Genomic DNA, 23,764 nt, shown 5'->3' with positions numbered 1-23,764 from the left:
TAAGGAAACAATTCCATTCACCATTGCAATGAAAGGAATAAAATACTTAGGAATAAATATACCTAAGGAAAATTATAAAACACTGATGAAAGAAATCAAAGATGACACAAATAGATGGAGAAAAATACCATGTTCATGGATCAGAAGCATCAATAGAGTGGAAGTGAGTATACCACCCAAAGCAATCTGTAGATTCAATGCAATCCTTATCAAGCTACCAATGGTATTTTTCAGAGAACTAGAACAAATAATTTCATAATTTGTATGGAAATACAAAAAAATTCAAATAGCCAAAGCAATCTTGAGAAAGCAGAATGGGACTGGAGGAAACAGCCTGCCTGACTTCAGACTATACTACAAAGTTACAGTCATCAAGACAGTATGGTACTGGCACGAAGACAGAAATATAGATTAATAGAACAAAATAGAAAACCCAGAGATAAACTCACGCATCTATGGACACCTTATCTTTGACAAAGGAAGCAAGAATATACAATGGAGAAAAGACAATCTGTTTAGCAAGTGGTGCTGGGAAAACTGGTCAACTACTTGCAAAAGAGTGAAACTAGAGCACTTTTTAACACCATACACAAAAATAAACTCAAAATGGATTAAAGATCTAAATGTAAGACCAGAAACTATAAAACACCTAGAGGAAAACATAGGCAAAACACTCTCTGACATAAATCATAACAGAATCCTCTATGACCCACCTCCCAGAGTAATGGAAATAAAAGCAAAAATGAACAAATGGGAACTAATTAAACTTAAAAGTTTTTGCACAAAGAAGGAAACTATAACCAAGATGAAAAGACAATTTTCAGAATGGGAAAAAATAATAGCAAACGAAGCAACTGACAAAGAATTAATCTCAAAAATATACAAGCAGCTCCTGCAGTTCTATTCCAGAAAATAAATGACCCAATCAAAAAATGGGCCAAAGAACTAAACAGACATTTCTCCAAAGAAGACATACAGATGGCTAACAAACACATGAAAAGATGCTCAACATCACTCATTATCAGAAAAATGCAAATCAAAACCACAATGAGGTACCATCTCACTCCAGTCAGAATAGCTGCTATCAAAAAGTCTACAAACAATGCTGGAGAGGGTGCAGAGAAAAGGGAACTCTCAAACACTGTTGGTGAGAATGCAAACCAGTACAGCCACTATGGAGAACAGTTTGGGGATTCCTTAAAAAACTGGAAATAGAACTCCCATATGACCCAGTAACCCCACTGCTGGGCATACACACCAAGGAAACCAGAATTGAAAGAGACACATGCACCCCAATGTACATCACAGCACTGTTTACAATAGCCAGGACATGGAATCAACCTAGATGTCCATCGGCAGATGAATGGATAAGAAAGCTGTGGTACATATACACAATGGAGTATTACTCAGCTATTAAAAAGAATGCATTTGAATCAGTTCTAATAAAGTGGATGAAACTGGAGCCTTTTATAGAGTGAAGTAAGTCAGAAAGAAAAACACCAATACAGTATATTAGCACATATATATGGAATTTAGAAAGATGGTAATGATGACCCTATTTGCGAGACAGCAAAAGAGACACAGATGTAAAGAAAAGACTTTTGCGCTCTGTGGGAGAAGGCGAGGGTGGGATGATTTAAGAGAATAGCATTGAAACATGTATATTGTCATATATGAAATAGATTGCCAGTCCAGGTTCCATGTATGAGACAGGGTCGGTGCACTGGGATGACGCTGAGGGATGGGATGGGGAGGGATGTGGGAGGGGGGTTCAGGATGGGGAACACATGTACACCTATGGCTGATTCATGTCAATGTATGGCAAAAACCACTACAATATTGTAAAGTAATTAGCTTCCAATTAAAATAAATTAATTAATTAAAAAAATAAAATAAAAAGCAGAGACATTACTTCACCTGCAAAGTTCCATATAGTCAAAGCTATGGTTTTTACAGTAGTCATGTGAGATCTGGACAATAAAAAAGGCTGAGCACCAAAGAACTGATTCCTTCGAACTGTGGTACTAGAGAAGATTCTTGAGAGTCCCTTTGACTGCACAGAGATCAAACCAGTCAATCCTAAAGGAAATCAATCCTGAATATTCATTGGAAGGACTGATGCTGAAGCTGAAGCTCCAATACTTTGGCCACCTAATGTGAAGAACTGACTCATTGGAAAACACCCTGATGCTGGGAAAGATTGAATGCAAGAGGAGAAGGGGATGACAGAGGATGAGATGGTTGGATGGCATCACTGACTCAGTAGACATGAGTTTGAGCAGACTCCAGGAGATGGTGAAGGACTGGGAAGCCTGGCATGCTGCAGTCCACAGGGTCTCAAAGAGTCAGACAGGGCTGAGTGACTGAACAACACCAGCTGGGTGGGGGCCCTAGTTCCTACAGAAAACTCAAAGGTATTTTGTTATGTGTATTACTTGAGGAAGAATCAGGCTCCTGCCCTAAAGCTGCATTATTGTTTTTGGACTGTTTCTCCTTTGTTTCTGCATTCCCTCCCTTCCCTAATAAGTAGCTCTTTGAATTCCCAAACCAGGGATCAAACCATCGTCTCCAGGCAAGAATACCGTTTCCTACTTAAGGGGGTCATTCCACCCTAGGGACCATTGCAATGGCAAGAGGGTTCTTTACAACTAACACCACCTGGGAAGCCTGAATGAAGCCTATTTCCTACAAACAAATAACAAGAGACATAGAAAATCCAGTCATGGTCAATACAGAGTATTTTTATGAGGAAAAAAGTGCATTAATTAAACCTAATTTTAAAAATCACCTGTGAGACACGACGAGTGAGTCAGTGAGTGAAAGTTGCTCAGTCGTGTCCAACTCTTTGTGACCCCATAGAAAAAGCAAGAGAGGTCCAGAAAAACATCTATTTCTGCTTTATTGACTATGCCAAAGCCTTTGACTGTGTGGATCACAATACACTGTGGAAAATTCTGAAGGAGATGGGAATACCAGACCACCTGACCTGCCTCTTGAGAAATCTATGTGTACAGGTCAGGAAGCAACAGTTAGAACTGGACATGGAACAACAGACTGTTTCCAAATAGGAAAAGGAGTATGTCAAGGCTGTATATTGTCACCCTGCTTATTTAACTTATATGCAGATTACTTCAGGAGAAACGCTGGGCTGGAAAAAGCACAAACCGTAATCAAGATTGCCAGGAGAAATATCAATAACCTCAGATATGCAGATGACACCATCCTTATGGCAGAAAGTGAAGAGGAACTAAAAATTCTCTTGTTGAAAGTGAAAGAGGAGAGTGAAAAAGTTGGCTTAAAGCTCAACATTCAGAAAACTAAGATCATGGCATCTGGTCCCATCATTTCATGGGAAATAGATGGGGAATCAGTAGAAACAGTGACAGACTTTATTTTGGGGGGCTCCAAATTCACTGCAGACGGTGATTGCAGCCATGAAATTAAAAGACGCTTACTCCTTGGAAGGAAAGTTATGACCAACCTAGACAGCATATTAAAAAGCAGAGACATTACTTTGCCAACAAAGGTCCATCTAGTCAAGGCTATTTTTTTTCCAGTGGTCATGTATGGATGTGAGACTTGGACTATGAAGAAAGCTGAGTGCCAAAAAATTGATGCTTTTGAACTGTGATGTTGGAGAAGTTTCTTAAGAGTCCCTTGGACTGCAAGGAGATCAAACCAATCCATCCTAAAGGAGATCAATCCTGAATATTCACTGGAAGGACTGATGCTGAAGCTGAAACTCCAATACTTTGGCCACCTGATGTGAAGAGCTGACTCATTGGAAAAGACCCTGATTATGGGAGGGATTGGGGGCAGGAGGAGAAGGGGACGACAGAGGATGAGATGGCTGGATGGCATCACCGACTCGATGGGCATGGGTTTGAGTATACTCCGGGAGCTGGTGATGGACAGGGAGGCCTGGTGTGCTGCGATTCATGAGGTCGCAAAGAGTTGGACACAACTGAATGACTAAACTGAACTGAGCTGAACTGAGACTATAGTCTGCCAGGTTCCTCTGTCCATGGAATTCTCCAGGCCAGAATACTGTAGTGGGTAGCTGTTCCCTTCTCCAGGGGATCTTTCCAGCTCAGGGACTGAACCCAGGTCTCCTGCCTTGCAGGCAGATTCTTTACCATCTGAGCCACCAGGGAAGCCCTTGAAGACATGATACATGTTAACAACATTGAGTCCTGGACCTCATCATCAGATATTCTGATTAAACAAGAGGTGCTGCTGTAGTTATTCTCAGACCATCAAGTCACACTGAAATAGTGTTTTATTATTATCTTCACTGTCACAGACTCAGCAAGACCATGTACAGAAGGGTCTCATTGCTCCATACTGACACAGAAAAGAAGGGGACAGGGCATAGACTTTAAAAGAATGATATAGGACAAGACATAAACCAAATGGATCCAAGATGGTGGACAAGTGAACTTCCACTGTTGTAGCCACGTGTACCGGGAAACAAAGTCACTCAGAAGAACAGTACAGACAGTCAAGTGCAGTTTATTACACTGGCAGGCCCAAGGCAGAGTCTCCTCTTAGCCAAGGACCCTGAACAGTTTCTGTGAAAACCTTATATACCTTGTGTACGTGCACAAACCCACCTCCCCAGATTCCTTGAAACTTGCCCAAACAAAGAGGGAGAGATACAATCACAATAAACCCATAACTTATGTGTTACGAGCTTAAACGGGTAAACAATTGGTCATTTATCAATAGGCTCGAGGTCACCCTCTGATAAGCACAACAAAATGTATGACCCTGTCCGGTGACAGGGGTGATTAGTGTGCTTTCCTTTAGACAATGGATGATCTAGGTACAGGTCCTGAAGCTCTTTTGTCCAGAGGACGTCTGTTCTTTTGTTGGTATGTCGTTTCCATAGACCCCGAGCACAAAGTTCAGAGTCCACCGGGAGGGTGACCATGCGTGTAGTTTATGTAGGTCAGGCTTAAGATGGAGTGCAGATCCCTCGGTTTCCTTCTTCATTTCTCCTTCTTGGTGTTCTTAATTTGCATGATGAGCATCATGTATTGCTACGTATTGTACTCTAGTTCTTCGGTTCTCAATATGGGAGAAGGACATCAGTCTCCGGGTTACAAAATTTACAGAATGCAAGGTCCACAAAGCAGAATCATTAGGGCAATTATGACAACAGTAAATATAGTTTTTCACCAGTCACCTTTCACCCAAGTCAGGACCAAGGTCCAAAAAGGAATATTTTCATTAGACATTGTTTTTAATCTGGTTTTTTATATCATTCAAGGCACTTGATACATTGTCAGACAGGTCGGGAATATACACACAGCATTTAACCTTAATACTATGGTGCAGGTTCCTCCCTGAGCCGTGGTGAGTATATCTAGAGTCATTTTCTTCTGGATCATGGCTTTTCTCATTTGGATCTTTTCTTTATTTACGACTTAGATGGCTTTTGTATTATCTAGCAGGGCTTGTTTTGTAAAGTTGGTCAAGGCCTCTACCTTGATCATAATGTCTGTCACCCCTATGGAGGGTATATAGGGCAGCAATATATTTGTACCATTGGAACACAGACCTTGTCCACCTTGCATGTAAATAAGGTATATTCACTGGGGCTTGGCGTAGGTTAGGCCTTATGTTGTCATGAGCAAAAGCGAACCCCAGTGTGCAGCAGCCTACTCAGCCGATTGGTAGCCAGGGCCAGAGGTTGGGCATGCAGAGACATTGAGTTCCATTGGGAGCCACCCAGCGGATTTTAGGGTTATATTTTCAGTCTGAGCCTGGCCAATGGATAGACTGGTTGGGATAGTAGGTGACCTTGAATGTCTGTCTACATTGTTCAGGAGACAGATATTTCATATATTTTAGTTCTTTTGGCTCTAATGGGCAGTCACCAAGCCCGACCCTGTGTTTCTTTTGTTCCCAGCATATAGTGGCAGGAACAACCAACTGGCCTTTTCTGGGGTCATCTAGAAGTACTCGTTCCAGACCTGATAAAATTGTTCAAAGTACCGAGAGGCTTGTCCTCTTACTAGTTAGGGAGCCCCTTTCCTTTTTGTTTTTTCAGTATAAGGTATAAGCTCGTGTTACTTTTATAAGACTAGCATTTATGTCAAATGTGATTTTGTGGCTTAAGTCTGTCGGTGGTTCTAATTTACACCAAGAAAGCAGAGAGACGTTATGATTGGCAAGAGAAAGGAAAGTCTCTTTCTGCTGTCTCAGAAAGGATCAGAGTGGTTTAAAGTCTCCATGGCAATAGTGGTGACATTCACCAAGGAAGTCCGTCCATCACTAATAAGGGCATAGCTCCCCATACCCAACAGTTGGAGGTGTTGTGGAAATCCGTGTAGGAGTGTGTCCATAAGATAAAGACATTGTCCTGGGCTGAAACAACAGTTAAGTCAAAAATCGTGCTGACAAGGCCGAGTAGCAGGAGTTGGCTATGTAATTTATTCTGGAAGGGGCTCGTCCGGGATCTTTTTTTTTTTTTTTTTAAGATGATCTTGGTCTCTCGGGGTTGGTGGGGTCTCTCTGCATAGTCCACTCTGTGTTTTTTGGGTCTGCGTGGTATGCTTTCTTTGTCCTTGTATGATGAATCCCGGGGGCAATAGCTGCAAATTTAACTGCAGTAGGGGTGGTTAGAATAACAGTATAGGGACCCTTCCATCGAGGGGCTAACAAGTTATGTTTCCAGTATGTGACCCATACTTGGTCATCTGGTTTAAACTCATGAATCTATAAGGGGAACAGTACCCTTTTCTGCATAAATTTAGTTACCTGATTAATTATCTTACCCAGTTGTTCCATCTGCTGCGATTTCCCATCTCTCTCTCCCTGAGACAAATTAGTTATTACCTGTTTTATTATGGGAGGGGGTCTACCATATATAATTTTATTTGGAGAATAGCCATGGATTTGTGGGGTCATCCTAAGCCTGAATAAGGCCATTGGGAGAAAATCCACCCAGGAGCAGTCAGTTATTATGACCCATTTGGAGAGTATCTCTTTTACAGTTCGGTTGGTCTGTTTTACCATTTTGGAACTCTGGGGTCTGTATGCAGTGTGCAGCTTCCATTTTATATTTTATATTTATATTTTATATTTCCATTATATATATGTACATATATATATAGCTTTACTTACTTGTTGCACATATGTACATTATATATATATATGTACATATATATATTATATATAATATATATATATATATATATAGCTTTACTTACTCGTTGTACTAAGTCAGATATAAAGGCTGGGCCATTGTCTGATCTGATGCTGGTGGGAAATCTAAATTTGGGGACTATTTCCCTAAGCAAGCACCAGGCCACCTCTGATGTTTTCTCAGTCTCGGTGGGGAGAACTTTTACCCATCTCGAAAATGTACATACTATTACTAGCAGGTAGCGATGATGTCGGTGTGGTTTTTCCTTGCGAAGTCCACTTCTAGATGTTCAAAGGGCAGTGTGACCTTTAGCTGAATTCTTGGGGGTTTCTGTGTTGTGAGGCAGCATTGACTTGGGAGCAGGCAGAGCAGTTTTGAGATTCTGTTCTGCATAAAGAAGAGAGGCAGGGAACCAGAAAGTACTTCCAAATTAGTTTTTCCAGTTTATCGTGACCCAGGTGGGTCACTGATGTGCCTGGCTTACTAGAGACGGTGCCAACTCTTCCGGCACCAGTAACCTGTCGTTCAGTAGTTTTCACCATCTCTTTTCTGTCCTGGTTGCTCCTTCTGCTTCGGCTAGTTGGTCTTGAGCCTTGGTGTACATTGGGGAGTCTAGGACCAGTTCAGGTAATTTTGTCAAAACAAGTATCCTTATAGTGGCCTGTCTGGTCATTTTTATGTCTTTGGATGCTTGTTTAGCAGTTTGGTCTGCTAGTTTGTTTTTCTGAGCTTGGGGGGTGTCTTTTTTCTGATGTCCATGGCAGTGCATAACTACAAATTTTCTTGGGTCCCAGACAGCATCTAACAGGGTTAGGATTTTCTCCCTGTTTTTAACGTCTTCTTCGCTAGCCATCAGTAGGTCCCTCTCTCGATACAGAGCTCCATGAACATGTAGAGTGGCAAAAGCAAACCTGGAGTCGGTAAAGATGTTTCCTCTCTTTTCTTTTTTGGACAGCTGGAGTGTCCGAATCAAGGCCCATAAATCGGCTCACTGAGCAGACCAGTGCTGTGGTAGGGGGCCAGCCTCAATGATGGTCTTTCTGTAACCATGGCATAGCCTGATAATCGCTGTCCTTATTTTATTAGGCTAATGTCGCATGTGTATAGGACCCAATCAGGATTCTGAATCAGTTGTTCCTGGAGGTCGGGCCTGCCAGCGTAGACTTTTTCTAGGACCTCTTCACAGTCATGAGATGGCCTGCCCTCTCCCACTGGGAGGAGTGTGGCCGGGTTCAAACCTTGGCAAGGCTCAATGAGGAGGTTAGGGTTTTTGCATAATAGCCCCTGGTATTGAATAGTTTGGCAGTCTGACAGACACTTGTGAGGGTCTCCCGTGAGGAGGGCGTTGACCTCATGCGGGACTCTCACAATCATGTCTTGGCCCAAATTTAGTTTAGTAGCTTCACATACCAGCAAGGCAACTGTGACAACTGTCCATAAGCATCCAGGCCACCTGGTGGTGACACTGTCAAGTCATTTTGAGAGGTAAGCTATCGGCCTGTCCCATGTTCCCAGGGCCTGAGTTAACACCCCCATGGCTGTTTTATCCCTTTCGGTTACATACAGGGTAAAAGGCTTATTGAGGTCTGGCAACCCTAGGGCAGGGGCTGAGACAATTGCCAACTTTAAATCACCAAAGGCTTTTTGTTGTTTTTCAGTCCAGTTTAATGGGTTTTTTTCAGGCCCCATTAGAAGTTCGTATAGGGGCTGACCACTTGGGAATATCTTGGAACCCAAATTCTGCAGAACCCCATGGCTCCGAGGAATTTCCTGACTTGTCGCTGGGTCTTAGGCGTCGGGATTCCTAGAATTACTTCCTTTCTGGGCTGGCCTAACAACCTTGTGTCTTTTTTTAAGACAAACCCCAAATACTTTACCTCTTCCTTGTAGATTTGTGTCTTTTTTTTTTTTTTTTTTTGATACCCAATATCCTGTCTCCATTAGGAGCTGAAGCAGTGTCTTAGTCTCCTCTCAGCATTCTTTGCAGGTTTCAGCAACCAGTAGCAAGTCATCCACGTACCGTAGAAGCCAACATCTATACTTTTCTGGCTGGAGTGACTCCAGGTCCAAAGCCAATGTTTTTCCAAAGATGGTCAGGGCGTTCTTAAACCCTTGTGGGAGGCGAGTCCAGGTGAGTTGTTTTTTAGTGCCTCCAATTGGGTCTTCCCATTTAAAAGCAAAGATGGGTTGTGACATTGGGGCTAGGCACATGTTAAAAAAGGCATCTTTAAGATCTAAGCAGGTGTAAATCTTTGTCTTTGGTGGGAGGAGGCTAAGCAAGGTATAGGGGTTTGGAACAGTCAGATGCAAAGTTATGGTAGCCTGGTTGACTAGCCTGAGATCTTGTACAGGCCTATAGTCTTGTCCTCCTTCCTTTTTGACTGGCAGAATTGGTGTATTCCAAGCCGACTGGCATTTTACCAGGATGCCCACCTGTTTCAGTCTATTAACGTGGGGCAATATGTTGGCCCGGGCTTCCATGGGCAGTAGGTATTGACGTTTTCTCACTGGGGTGGCTCCTGGTTTAAGTTCTATTATTACTGGAGCCTGATGTTTAGCCGGCCCGAGGGGGTTATCTTTGGCCCAGACCTCGGTAAATAACTGAGTTAGTTCTCTCTCAAGTTTTCTTGTTCCATTTAGTTCATCCTCTGGAGGTTCATGTAACCTCCATTTGTCTTGAGGGGGTGTATAGAGAAAGAGCAAATAAGTTGTAGTGCCCACCTGGAAGGTGGGTCTCTCTTCAGGAGAGAAGGTCACTTGTGCTCCTAGCTTGGAGAGTAAATCTCTCCCCAACAGGGGTACTGGGCACTCAGGGATATAAAGGAACTCATGAGTCACTTGGTGTCCCCCCATCTGACATTTTCTGGGCTGGCAAAATGATTTAATCATTTTTTCTCCTAATACCCCAGTTAGGGTGGTAGTCTTGTTGGTCAGTAGCATCACAGGCTTAGTCACTACTGACAGTTTTGTTCTAATATCTATCATAAAGTCAATGTCTTGGTCCCCTATTTTTAAGGCTACCATGAGCTCTTGGGGACCTAATGTCTTTCAGTCCCGGCATCCCTATTCAGTCTCTAGGTTGGTGAGCCTCCACAACTGTGGAGGGTTTTCCTTTTTTTTTTTTTCCCCAGGACATTCATTTTTTCAGTGACCAAACCATTGGGTGCATTGGTTTGGCTGTAATGGAGCCCGGGGCCTCCACTGGGACCAATTAAGGGACTGTCTTGACTTTGAGCCGAAGGAGGTTTCTTTCTTTTAGAACTTGTGAAGTCTTAGGAGGACTTTTTCTAGTGCAGCAGCTAGCATTGCAAATCTCTGGTCTGTTTTCTTTTGTTCCTCTTTATATCTTTTCTCGTATTTTTTAAAATTTCTGTGTCTCTGTTTCGGAACACCATATCTGCTATTTCAATTAGCTGGGAGCTGGACATAGATAGTATCCCTTTGGTCTTTTAAAGCTTTCATTTAATGTCAGGACATGTCTGTGAGATAAATGCCTAATTGATAACAATCTGGGAGCCCATGGCTTTTGGGTCTATGGGTGTATAAAGTCTATAGGCTTCGCAAAGTCTTTCATAAAATTCAGAAGGTGACTCACTCTCCTTCTGAACTATCTCAACAGGCTTTGACATGTCCATAGACTTACAGGCTCCCTTCTTTAATCTTTGTATAATAGCTATCTTACATCTATCTAGTTGAGTCCTCCTTTTTTCTGTATTATACTCTCAATTAGGCTTATCAGTGGGGAAGGCTTGTTCTACCCATCTTTCCAGGTTTGTAATGTCTCCTGGAACCATTTTCCGCAACAGTTTTTTTGTCTTTGTATTGATTTTATACCTCTCTTCTGTGCTGAAGAGGGATGTTAATAATTGTATGGCATCATCTCAAGTTGGTCGATGGGTGCAGAAGATAGTTTTTGTTAATCTGGTCATGTCTTGTAGTTCCACAGAGTAAGGGGGAGGGGGTATGTTTTTGTCAATTTAATATATCAGTTGACAAGAAGCTGCTGCTGCTAAGTCGCTTCAGTCGTGTCTGACTCTGTGTGACCCCATAGACGCAGCCCACCAGGCTCCGCCATCCCTGGGATTCTCTAGGCAAGAACACTGGAGGGGGTTGCCATTTTCTTCTCCAATGCATGAAAGTGAAAAGTGAAAGTGAAGTCGCTCAATAGTGTCTGACTCTTGCTACCCCATGGACTACAGCCTACCAGGCTCCTCCGTCCATGGGATTTTCCAGACAAGAGTACTGGAGTGGGGTGCCATTGCCTTCTCCGGTTGACGAGAAGGGCTGGTAGTAATAAGCCACAGGGGCTTGATGGTAATTACCATCTTCTCCTTGCACCGGAGGTTGTTGGACCTCTCTAAGGGGCATCTGTAAAGGCGTCGTTTCCTCTGGCTTTTTGGCAGAGTGCAGTCTCTGTTTAATTCCAGTATTTTCTCCTTCTTGTCCGGTGGTACTTACCCGGAGCGGAGGCTAAAGCTTAGGACCTGCAATAACAACATCTGTGGTGGTCATATCTGGTGGGCTGTATTCCGTTGTTTCCCCAACCGAGGTTGGAGCCTGCCAGGGTGGCGGCTCTACAACCTGGGGGGCTGTTAGGAGGGCCGGAGAATCTAGGAGGCCTACCGGTCTCCGGTTGACTCCTGGTGAGAAGGCTCCTGATGCCATGGCGACGTTGGTTGGCCGGACCTTCATCCATTATGGCAGTAGGGGAAATTCTTTTCCTTCTGGGTCCTGTAAAATTTCTTTCTCGTCCTTGGTTACTTTTTGAGTACATTAATACTTTTTTCCCCACCATGAGTGTAAAAACAGGCCCATTTGGGGTGGGGAGGAGGGGGTCCTGAGCTATTTCTAGCCAAGAGTCTATGTAGGGGAACTGATGGGGTGTCTGGGTTTTCCTGTAATTATGACATAAACTGTTTTTATTAAGTTTAAGTCCATGGTCCCCTCTGGTGGCCAGCTGACTCCCATTGAGGGCCATTAGACTGCAGAGTCAACCGGGTATCTTCTTCCCATGGTCCCCGTCAACACCCTTTCACAAATTCTTAATCATATTTTTCAGCAAAGTTGTCTTAGATCCGTTTCTTCCCATTTCTCTTACCTTCTTGTTGGCCTGCTTCTTGTGGATCAAATACCTCACGTCTCCGGGCTTCTCCAAAAGGCCAAATTCGTCTATCTTAACCAGCTGGTGGAGATGGTGGGTCTCGCAACAGATGGGTACCTCCTGGGTGAGGGCATAACATGAGCACACAAGAACCGGTTTCCCTTCTTTCCTTACAAAGAACCCTTTGGCAACCGCTCGGTAAATTTACTCTGAGACGGCGTGGACACACCTGCTAAATGGCTTTCAAAAATTTTTTCCTCTTCCCTAGCACGCTTGTAACGGAGAAGGCAATGGCACCCCACTCCAGTACTCTTGCCTGGAAAATCCCATGGACAGAGGAGCCTGGTAGGCTGCAGTCCATGGGGTCACGAAGAGTCAGACACGACTGAGAAACTTCACTTTCACTTTTCACTTTCATGCCTTGGAGAAGGAAATGGCAACCCACTCCCGTGTTCTTGCCTGGACAATCCCAGGGACAGGGGAGCCTGGCGGGCTGCCGTCTATGGGGTCGCACAGAGTCGGACACGACTGAAGCAACTTAGCAGTAGCAGCAGTAGCATGCTCGTAAACCTGTGTACCGAGCGGTTATCACGACCTGCCTGAATCAGGCTCTCACGGGTCCGTGTCTCCCTTTTAGTCCCTCTCAGGGGGGTGATCAGGCCCCCTCTTCCACACTGTTGGATGGGTTCCTCCTCACCTGAGCGCTCAGTTCCCTGGCTGCCGTTCACTATCTGTCAATGCGAAAGAACCCGGCGTTGGGTAGCTGAATCCTTCCAGAGGGGCTAGGTGCCTTCCGCCCTCTAGGAGATTCAAGCCGCAAGCCTTGGGGTGGCCTCAAATGAGACTTGTCTCCTTAAAGTGAGGAGTTTCCTGGCCAATGCACCAAATGTTGTAGCCACGCGTACCGGGAAACAAAGTCACTCAGAAGAACAATACAGACAGTCAAGTGCAGTTTATTACACTGGCAGGCCCAAGGCAGAGTCTCCTCTTAGCCAAGGACCCTGAACAGTTTCTGTGAAAACCTTATATACCTTGTGTACGTGCACAAACCCACCTCCCCAGATTCCTTGAAACTTGCCCAAACAAAGAGGGAGAGATACAATCACAATAAACCCCTAACTTATGTGTCATGAGCTTAAACAGTTAAACAATTGGTCATTTATCAATAGGCTCGAGGTCACCCTCCATGAGCACAACAAAATTTATGACCCTCTCCAGTGACAGGGGTGATTAGTGTGCTTTCCTTTAGACAATGGATAATCTAGGTACAGGTCCTGAAGCTCTTTTGTCCAGAGGGCGTCTGTTCTTTCCTTGGTACAGACAGTGAGCACAAAGTTCAGAGTCCACCAGGAGGGTGACCATGCGTGTAGCTTACATAGGTCAGGCTTAAGATGGAGTGCAGATCCTTCGGTTTCCTTCTTCACCACTAGACCCTGAGCCTCAGTATACACTCATTGTAACACATCAGCAAACTAAGGGATAGTGGTCCTCACAGTCACCATGACAGTTCCAAGTTGTTGTTGTTCAGTTGCCAAGTCATGTCCAACTGTTCTCAACCACATGCACTGCAGCATGCCAGGCTTCCCTGTCCCTCACCACCTCCCAGAGTTTGCCCAAGTTCATGTCCATTGAATCGGTGATGCCATCCAACGATCTCATCCTCTGTTGCCCTCTTTTCTTCTGCCTTCAGTCTTTTCCAGCATCAGGGTTTTTACCTGTGAGTCAGGTGGCCCAGTTTCTGGAAATCTCCGTTCCCTTCCTGCAAATAGTTGCAATAATCCTCCCACGCATTAGCCTATGAAATTACCCATCCCATAAAAACTAATCATGCCATATTTCAGGGCCTCTCACCTTCTGAGGTGGCCCGTGCTCTGTGGAGTGTGTTTCTCTCTAAATAAATCCACTTCTTACCTATCACTTTGTGTCTCACTGAATTCTTTCTGTGATGAAACATCAAGAACCTGAGCTTCATTAAGTCCTGAAACCAAGTGTGTGATCTCAGTTGGAAACCACAAAAGTTCAAGTCCCAAACTGGGTTTTAGCCAGGTTCAAGTCTGAGCACATGGGTTCAAGTCCCAATCTGAAGTAAATGGTTTCAGTAATAACAGATTACTTGATCAGCTAATCAGCATCCTGAAAAAACAACTTTGGTCCCAGGAAGTGAGTAAATACCCTGGCACAGACTCCTAATAGTTGAGGTGGCTTAAGAAAAAAAAAAAAAAAAAAAAAGAAGGTTGGTTATCAAGTCCAGAATTCTAGCAAGCCTGCAAGGAGTCTTGGGCTTCCCCAGCTAGCTAATAATATTCACATGCTTTTGTTTGCAATTAAAACTTTCTTTAAAAAAAAAAGAAAGAAAGAAAACTTCTTTATACTGCATTCAATTAGTTGTTGGTTCTTGATTTCTAACAAGACATGTCTTTTTTTCACTTGCACCATTGCAGGCCCTTGATAATGATCTTCGACTATTAGAATGGCCTTAATGTCCTGCTTTACCCCCTTAGAAATCCACTCTGAAAACTCTTCAGTGTTCAATCTTTCAGAGATTTCCTATTACTAAAAAACCAAATCCACAAATTTCAAAAGTGCATACTTCATTAAATTGAAATGTAGATTATTGGGCTTCCCTGGTGGTTCAGTGCTAAAGAATCCACCTGTCAAGGCAGGAGACACAGGTTTGGAATGACCCCACAGGTCACCGAGCAACTAAGCCTGGATGCCACAGCTATTGAACCTGTCCTCTAGAGCCTGGGAACCACGACTACAGAGCCCATGTGCAACAACTACTGAAGCCTGCCCACTCTAGAGCCCTTGTTCCACAACAAGAAAGCCACCACAATGAGCAGTCCATGTACTGAAATTAGAGAGGAGCTCCCATTCTCTGCAACTTGAGAAAAGCCTGCACAGCAATAAAGATCCAACCAACCAAAAACAAATAAATAGACGTGTGTTAGTCATTCAGTCATGTCCAACTCTTTGCAACCCCAGGCTCCTCTGTCCATGGAATTCTCCAGGCAAGAATACTGGAGTAGGTAGCCATTCCCTTCTTCAGGGGATCTTCCCAACCCAAGGATTGCACTCAAGTCTTCTGCCTTATAGGCAGATTCTTTTTTAAAACAAAGAACTGTAGATTATTAAACAGTATTTGATGACTTGAACAAAAAGGAAATGGCAAGACATGAATTCAAATAAAATACTATTGAAGAGCAAAACTAAATTTTTAAATTTTCATACTGAACATGTTTTCATTTTTGCCAAGAAATGGCTACTAATTTTTGTGAGAAAAAAAATGATAACATCACATTTCTTTGAAAATAGTTTTTACAGTCATCTATGTGAAGTAAATCAATCTGCAATGTTAGAAAATAAACTTCATCGAACAGTATGGAGGTTCCTCAAAAAACTAAAAATAGAACTACCACATGATCCAGCAATCCTACGCCTCAGCATACATCAGAGAAAATCATAATGCAAAAGAATACATGAACCCCAACGTTCACTGAAGCATTATTTACAATAGCCACGCTATGGAAAGAACATAAATATCCATCCACAGAGGAGTGGGTAATGAAGATGTGGCACATATATACAATGGAAGATTATTCAACCATAAAAAGAATGAAATGATGCCATTTGCAGCGCCATGGGTGGACCTGGAGCTTATCATACTAGGTGAAATCAGACAAAGACAAATATCATGATTATTGTTTATATGTGGGGTATCAAAATAATACAAATGAAGAACTTTCTTACAAAAGGGAAACAGACTCACAGATGTGGAAAACAAACTTACCACAGGATAAAGGGAAGGGAAGGGTAAATTGGGAGATTGATGTTGACATAGACACACTACCATATATAAAATAGGTGAGTTTTGGAAAACAAAACAACAACAAAAATAAAATCGATAACTAATAAGGCCTACTATATACCACCTGGAGCTCTACTCTGTAATGATCTATATGGGAAAAGAATTTTTAAGAGTGGATATATGTATATATGTTTAATTACTTCACTTTGCTATGCAGCATAAACTAACACAACATTGTAAATCAACTATACACCAATAAAATGTTTTAAAAATGGAGTATAAGCTATACAAATTTTGAATTGGTATGTTGTGCACCAGCCTAGAGGACAACCCACGCCAGTATTCTTGCCTGGAGAATCCCATGGACGAGGAGCCTGGCGGGCTACAGTCCATAGGATCGCAGAGTCAGACAGGACTGAAGCGACTTTAGCACGCAGGCACATCGTGCATCTATCACTAATATTGTAAATCAACTACTTCAATTAAAAAAAAATAATAAGGGGGGAAAAATCCTAAAAAGGAAAAAAAAGGAAAAGAAAAGGTACTTCATGTAAGTTTGTGAGTTTGTGTTTGGGTGGATTTCTGAGGCTCCAGAACTTACACCGGTTCCTCAAAGCGGTTCAGAACAAGGAAATGAACTGCTTAGATAAACAACAACGCCGTAGGAAAAAAGTAACAATTTCCAGCTTGGAGTCTTTCCTTTGGTAAGATTCCAGGGGGGGCGTGTCCCAACGCTGGGCGACTCACCACCGCAGGCACCAGGGATGGGAGGCCGCGGACACCGCTCCGGAAGCAAGCCCAGGTACCAGGGCGGCTGCGCGACGCTTTTCGGGCGGGACTGCCCCGGGGGAAAGTTCAGGGAAAGTCCTCTGGGCCGGCCCCTCGCCCTCCGCGCTCTGAGTCCCGAGGAGACGTGTTCGTTGCCCCCGCGGCAGCCCTCGCAGTCCCCGCCATGGCCACGCGCCTCCTCCGCGGAACCTTGCGCCTGTGGGGCGGCCGCGCTGCACCGTGCCTGCCGCTGGCCTCGAGGTGAGTGCCGGCCGGGCTCCAGCTAGTCCGGCCCCCGGGGCTGCAGGGCCGGGCGGCGACCCGCGCACCACTCCTGGGGGCCGGAATCAGGCGGGGCCGGCGGTCTCGCCACCAGGGGCTGGGGCTGAGCTGTGGGGGCGGAAGTGGGTGGGAGAAGAGGCTGGGCCTTGCCCTTGGACTCCCAGGACCTGGTGGGACCCACAGAGGTTAGCAGGGCGGGCGCTGGGCTAGCAGCCTCAACGCGAGCACAGCCAAAGGCGGCGGGAGGCGCGGGGGATGTACCCAAATACTCAGGTGGCTCCGGTCTAGCCCGTCTGGATCCAAGGGCCGCAAGGGGCACTGAGTCCGCATTTCCTAGAGTTCTTGCGAAGCGTCGACGCACCCTCGGGCACAGTTGGGGCAAGAGTTCGAGGCACGCCCTCTGGTCCAGTTAGATCTGTGGCAGAAGGCACAGCCAACTTGTGAACTTGGAAGCGGGACTTTCACTGCCTCCCAAATCTCCAGAAAAGAAAGCACGTGCAGCGAGCGATGCTGGCCCAGAAAAGACATCCCAGGACAGGAAAAGACCTTGTGATGGCCGCATTAGATAAGGAAATTAACGTAAGGCTTAACAAATCCTTATAGTTAAGTTTTGCATGGGAATTAATGGAGAGAGTTTCTAAGTGACTCGGTGATTATTAAGGTAACGTTTATAAGATCAAAAGCTTCCGATACCGGCTGACACCTCAAATGCAATCATTGGATAAATAAACTGAAAGCACTTGTTTATTTATTCATTCCCTATGTAAAAAATGTGTAATAAAAAAGTGACAGGGTGGATAAGTCAACTTGCAGCAGCATTATGGCGATTCTGGCTCAGTGGTGAAGAATCCGGCCTGCCAATGCTGGAGAGGTGGGCTGGAGAGGTGGGGTGGCAAAGTCAGGTGGGACTGCACACACACCAGATGCTATGGGAACGGAAACAAATTTCCTGCTGCCCCTGAGGAGGGCTGGGAAGGCTTCATGGTGGAGTAACTTTACTTTTGAATACACATACTTTTCTAAGCTCTCTCCCAAACTTCATAAGACAGTGATGCTCAAATTTTTGGATTTTAAACTTTGTGCTGTTAAACTTTGTTGTTTAGTCGCCAAGTCTGTCGGACTCTTTGTGACCCCAGGGACTAGCCCACCAGGCTCCTCTGTCCATGGGATTTCTCTGGCTAGAATACTGAGGTGGGTTTCCATTTCCTTCTTTAGGGGATCTTCCCCACCCAGGGACTGAACCTACATCTTCTGCTTGGCAGGCAGATTCTTTACCACTGAGCCACCTGCAAAACCTGCTGTGAAAATGAGAGGGCCTCAAAGATCTTTTGTTTACATCAGTTTTATCTATGGACATTGATGTCAACAGATATCTACAAACCTGGGAAATTTTTATGTACCCAAAATCTTCATTCTCACATCTGATACTGAATCTGTGGCTGCAGGTAATATGTCACAATTTTGAAAATAAAACGTCCATTGTCTTCATTCTTTGGAAGTCTTCAGTCACAAAGTTACACTTTATTTTCATAGCAAGATAAATGAATTAGGCTGGAAGGGGATTAAGGAGTTAAAATGATGATAAAAAGGATTAAGGAGTTACACCAATGATAAAAGGGGAGCATTTTTCCAAGCATATCCTTTCAGATTAATTTACAAAAGTCGTTACAGAACCATGATTTCAGTGAAAATCAACATAAGTTATACCTTAAAAAAAAATCAGTTCAGAAATACTAGGTGTAAGACAAGCATGCAAAATTTGAAAATGTGAAATTTTACAAATATTTAGTTCACATAAAAGTAGCTCATTACATGTTAACATAGACATTTTTACAAAAAATAACTTTTCCACAAAGAAAAAAGTGAGAAGAGTGACATTGTTTTGCATTTTTGTAGATCCCTTAATATCAGGCTTAATAGAAGACAGCCTGATTTTCTTTTTCTCTTTTTAAACTTTTTATTTTATATTGGCATATAGCCAATTAGCAATGTTATGATAGTTTCAGGTGGACAGCAAAGGGACTTAGCCTTACATATACATGTACATGTATCCATTCTCCTCCAAACTCCCCTCCCATGTCAGTCAATCAGTTCAGTCGCTCAGTCATGTCTGACTCTTTGTGACCCCATGGACTGCAGCACACCAGGCTTTCCTGCCCATCACCAGCTCCTGGAACTTGTTCAAACTCATGTCCATCGAGTCAGTGATGCCATCCAACCATCTCATCCTTTGTCATCCCCTTCTCCACCTGCCTTCAATCTTTCCTAGCATCAGGGTCTTTTCCAATGAGCCAGTTCTTCACATCAGGTGGCCAAAGTATTGGAACTTCAGCTTCAGCATCAGTCCTTCCAATGAATATTCAGGACTGATTTCCTTTAGGATTGACTGGTTGGATCTCCTTGCAGTCCAAGGAACTCTCAAGAGTCTTCTCCAACACCACAGTTCAAAAGCCCCTCCCATATAGACTGCCTCTAACACTGAGCAGTGTTCCCTGTCCTATGTGTGGTAGGTCCTTGTTGGTTATCCATTTAAAATATAGCAGTCTACATGTTGATCACAAACTCCCTGCCTATCCCTTCCCCTATCCTTCCCCCAAACATTCCGCCTCCTAAGTGCCTTCTCTTAAGTCTGTAAATTAAGACTGCCTGATTTTCATACCTGCTTCTTCATTGTCTATTGTCATGTTGTTTTGGTTGATGAATAGGAAGAAGGAGCTTCCCAGGTGGCGCTAGTGGTTGAGAACCCGCCTGCCAAAGCAGGAGATGTAAGAGACAAGGATTAGATTCCTGAGTCGGGAAGATCCTCTGGAGAAGGGCATAGCAACCCATTCCAGTATTCTTGCCTGGAGAATCCCATGGACAGAAGAGCCTAGAAGGCTACAGTCTACAGAGTCACATGGAGTTGGACACCACTGAAGCAGCTTAGCACACACATAGGAAGAATATTGGAACAAAGAGGACCTGAGCGACCCTCTAAATAGGTCAGAGGCTCTAGTTTTATTATAACAAGTGTCGACAAAAGATTATAGTCACAGTCTGAAAGTAGAGAGTTGTTTTATTTGGTGGAAATGTTTAGGACTCCAAGCCCAGGAGACAGCCTCTCAGAAGCTCTGAGAAAACTGCTCCAAGGAGGCAGGAGGAGAGTCAGGCTATATACAAGTTTGCAACAAAGGGAGACGGCAGTCTGAACATCAAAGATCAGGTATCAAATTAAGGAATTTAGCATTCGATGTACGGGAAGAGGCAAGCCTCTCGGCTCAATGAATTCATTCCTTCATATGCACCTCAGCTATCTGGAGCCAATCCTGTTTTCTTGTTCATCTTGCTTGCATTCCCCCAGCTCCTCAGCAATCACTGTGGAGGGGATGGCAGCATCTGATGGATCTCAGTTTGGGGAGCCCTCTTTCACTTTTGGAGGCCAGAAATCACTGATGGCTGTGACATTTCTTGTTGATGAATATGGCAGGAGATATTTTCATTTCACACAGGCTTCTTAAACTTTAACGTGCGTATTTAGGATAAAATATTAAAATACAGTTAGGCCTGAATAGCATGTATATGGATTTTGAGGGTCCACTTACATGGGAATTTTTTTCAGTAGTAAATACTACAGTACTACACAGTCTTTGGTTGCTTGAATCCGAGGATGCAGAACTGTGCTCTGGAGGAATCTCAATAATGGAGTACACCTGGATTTTTGACTGTGTGAAGGTTGGGTGTCCCTCACCCCTATGTTGTTCACAGGTCAAGTATGCTGACTGATTCAGTCGGCCTTGGACGAGGCCTGAAATTGTGTATTTATCACCAGCTCCCAACCTGAAGGTACTGGTGGAGACTGTCTCCCTTCTTTTATAGTGTAAATGAGGCTTAAAAAATTATGATAATAATAATAATTAGAGCCTAGCCTGTTAGATTAGTAGCAGTTTAATGCATTAGGAAAACAATGAACAATTTATTCAGTACAGATTTCCTGGTTTTTGTAGGGAGAAAAGGAGCCAATATGTTTAGTACTGGTTCCTTGGTCTTGGATAAAAATGGCTATTCCAAAAACTTACTGCCAAGTGTTTTGGTTTCCTTCCCTCTACACATTCTCTTTTGAACACTTTTGACTGATCTGAATGTCTTTGTTCTTTCTGGTACTTCTGTCACTTTCCTGTGTCTTAGTGTATTTTATTTAGAAATGTTCCAAAGATTTCCTTTATGTTACATGGGATATAAAATTTTAAGATCCAGGAAGACTCAAATATAAGTTGCACTCTATTATTTACTAATCATGCTGACAAATGATTCAGTGTCTTCACGTCTCAGTACCCTCGTCTCAGCACATTTTTTCCCTTGAGGAAAAATCCCAAGTATGGACCAAGACATTGTATATTATAAAGAAATTGGAACCAATCCTTTCAGTAGAGAATGAAGTAGATTTTATTCTCTCTATTGCTGTAATGTTACAGTGGTGTGCAAGACCTTTGCTTGCTATTGTATCCCAAGTTGCTTGATATCCCAAGTTGCATGGTTCCTAGTACATACTACACACTCAGAAAGTATTTGTTGGCTATGTGAATAAATAAGCTATTTAAAATGATGATTTGGAAGACAGAGTAGCAAACCAGAAAAATATCAGTGAAGGTAAACAGCAGACCAGGTATAACAATTGTACTATTAATTGTTCTCAACTAAAGGTTACCGCTTAAAAGACATCTCAGATTATTTAACAAATAAGAGTCAACTTAGAGTCGCTTATAATAGGTAAGCCTAAAGCAAAATGACACAATATACATATTAAGTGTATTAATCAGCTCAGACTTCCATAACCAAATGCTGTAGACTAGGTGGTTTAAACAACAGAAATCTATTCCTCATAATTCTAGTGGCTGAATAGTCCAAAATCAAGGTACTGGCCAGTTCATTTCCTGGTCAGAACCATCTTCCTGGCCTGTTGTTGTTCAGTCATTCAGCTGTGTCTGACTCTTTGCAACCCCATGAACTGCAGCTTCCTGTCTGACAGGAAGCCAGGCTTCCCTGTCCTTCACCATCTCCCGGAGCTTGCTTAAATTCATGTCCATTGAGTCAGTGATGCAGTCCAACCATTTCACCCTCTGTCGTCCCCTTCTCCTCCTGCCTTCAGTCTTTCTCAGCATCAGGGTCTTTTCCAGTGAGTTGGCTCTTCGCAACAGGTGGCCGAAGTATTGGAGCTTCAGCTCAGCATCAGTCCTTCCAATGAATATTCAGGACTGATTTCCTTTAGGATGGACTGGTTCAACCTCCTTGCTGCCAAAAGGACTCTCAAGAGTCTTCTTCAACACCACTGTTCAAAAGCATCACTCCTTTGGCACTCAGCCTTCTTTATGGTCCAACTTACAAATCTCTATCCATAGTTCTTTTGGCACTCTGTCTATCAGATCTAATTCCTTGAATCTATTTGTCACTTTCACTGTAAGGAATTTGATTTAGGTCATATCTGAATGGCCTAGTGGTTTTCCCTATTTTCTTCAATTTAAGTCTGAATTTTGCAATAAGGCTTTCATGATCTGAGCCACAGTCAGCTCCTGGTCATTTTTGCTCACTGTATAGAGCTTCTCCATCTTCAGCTGCAAAGACTATAGTCAATCTGACTTCACTACTGACCTGATTTCCTGGCTTTCCCTTGGTCTTCACTAGACCTTTCCTGTGTGCACACAGAACTGTATCTCTCTCTTCCCCTTCTTATAACGTAAGTCTAGCTTCTTGGTTTAGATTCCAGCTTTAGGACCTCATTGAACTGTAATTACCTCCTCAAAGCCATATCTCCAAATACCATTACATTGGGAGTTTAAGCCTCAACATATGAATTGGGTTGAGGGGAGGGAAGTGAGTGCAATTTAGTCCATTGCATTTCAGTTCATTGCATTAAGCAAAGACACACAAACTGGAACAAAATAGCCCATTTCAGGGGAGAAAAAAGAAATGCCTAATTGCCAATAAAGAAGACTTGGTCTTTTCTGGACTAAGAAGAGGAAGAAAAAGGAAAAGGAAGGAAAGGGTAGGATCAGATCGGAGTCCAAATAAGGAAGAGAGAAACCCAAAACAGTATCGTGCAAAACAGAAAAATAGTTTTTGGCAATATTCAAATATATGATAAAAAGTTTTTTTAGATGTGAGCTCAAAAGGTACAAAGTGGTACACAGAGTTTTGAAATCTTTTTAGGTGTACCCCTAGGGAGTGGGGAGATCTGAATTCAGACCATTTAACAAAAGGAACTTTTTTGTCTTTTTTGAAGCCTGGTATGGGGCACTGCAGGGAGAGGAAAGGCCAGTCTCCAAAGATCTTGAATAATTCTGGACTAATCCCTACAGAAACTGGTGGGCATTTTGATATCACTTTACAATTAGGTTGTAATGTAGCAATAAAAATCAACACAGTCCTGCTGATGTATGGCAAAAACCATCACAGCATTGTAAAGTAATTATCCTCCAATTAAAATTAATTAATCAATTTAAAAAATCATCACAGTTTGCATGTTATATACCTGCCATTTGAAATTGTATAATTATGGATAAAATGTTGATGGGGATTACATTATTTTAAATACTGTACATTACTTGAAAACATATCAATATTATTCTTCCTGACTTGCATGGGAGATTCCACATATAAGTGATGACTCAGATGGTGG

At 43.2% G+C, this 23,764-nt stretch overlaps 1 protein-coding gene and 1 long non-coding RNA gene across 5 annotated transcripts in view; one reads left to right on the top strand and one right to left on the bottom strand.

The window, feature by feature from the left end:
* Window positions 1-4,496: 4,496 nt before the first annotated feature.
* On the bottom strand, window positions 4,497-12,545 carry LOC139032138 (uncharacterized). The gene is made up of 2 exons (XR_011484663.1): window positions 12,252-12,545; window positions 4,497-6,611 (listed from the first exon to the last, which is right to left on the bottom strand). It is a non-coding gene; the product is annotated as an uncharacterized lncRNA (long non-coding RNA).
* A 4,379-nt stretch (window positions 12,546-16,924) lies between these two features.
* ACADL (acyl-CoA dehydrogenase long chain) overlaps window positions 16,925-23,764 on the top strand; it is a 41,235-nt gene continuing 34,395 nt past the window's right edge. Inside the window, exon 1 of one of the 4 annotated variants that reach the window (XR_002313459.2) lies at window positions 16,925-17,091. Coding sequence is in view for 3 of the 4 variants with exons in the window: in XM_020891128.2 (XP_020746787.2) it covers window positions 17,015-17,091 (77 nt within the window). In the remaining variant the exon portion in view is untranslated. The remainder of the gene's footprint in view (window positions 17,092-23,764) is intronic. The other 3 variants (XM_020891128.2, XM_020891114.2, XM_020891105.2) reach the window with 3 other exon arrangements.

The sequence above is a fragment of the Odocoileus virginianus genome, chromosome 30 (genome assembly GCF_023699985.2).
Source record: "Odocoileus virginianus isolate 20LAN1187 ecotype Illinois chromosome 30, Ovbor_1.2, whole genome shotgun sequence".
Classification (NCBI taxonomy): domain Eukaryota; kingdom Metazoa; phylum Chordata; class Mammalia; order Artiodactyla; family Cervidae; genus Odocoileus; species Odocoileus virginianus.
Note: the sequence above shows the minus strand (reverse complement) of the source record. Positions and strands in the feature narration are given on the sequence as shown.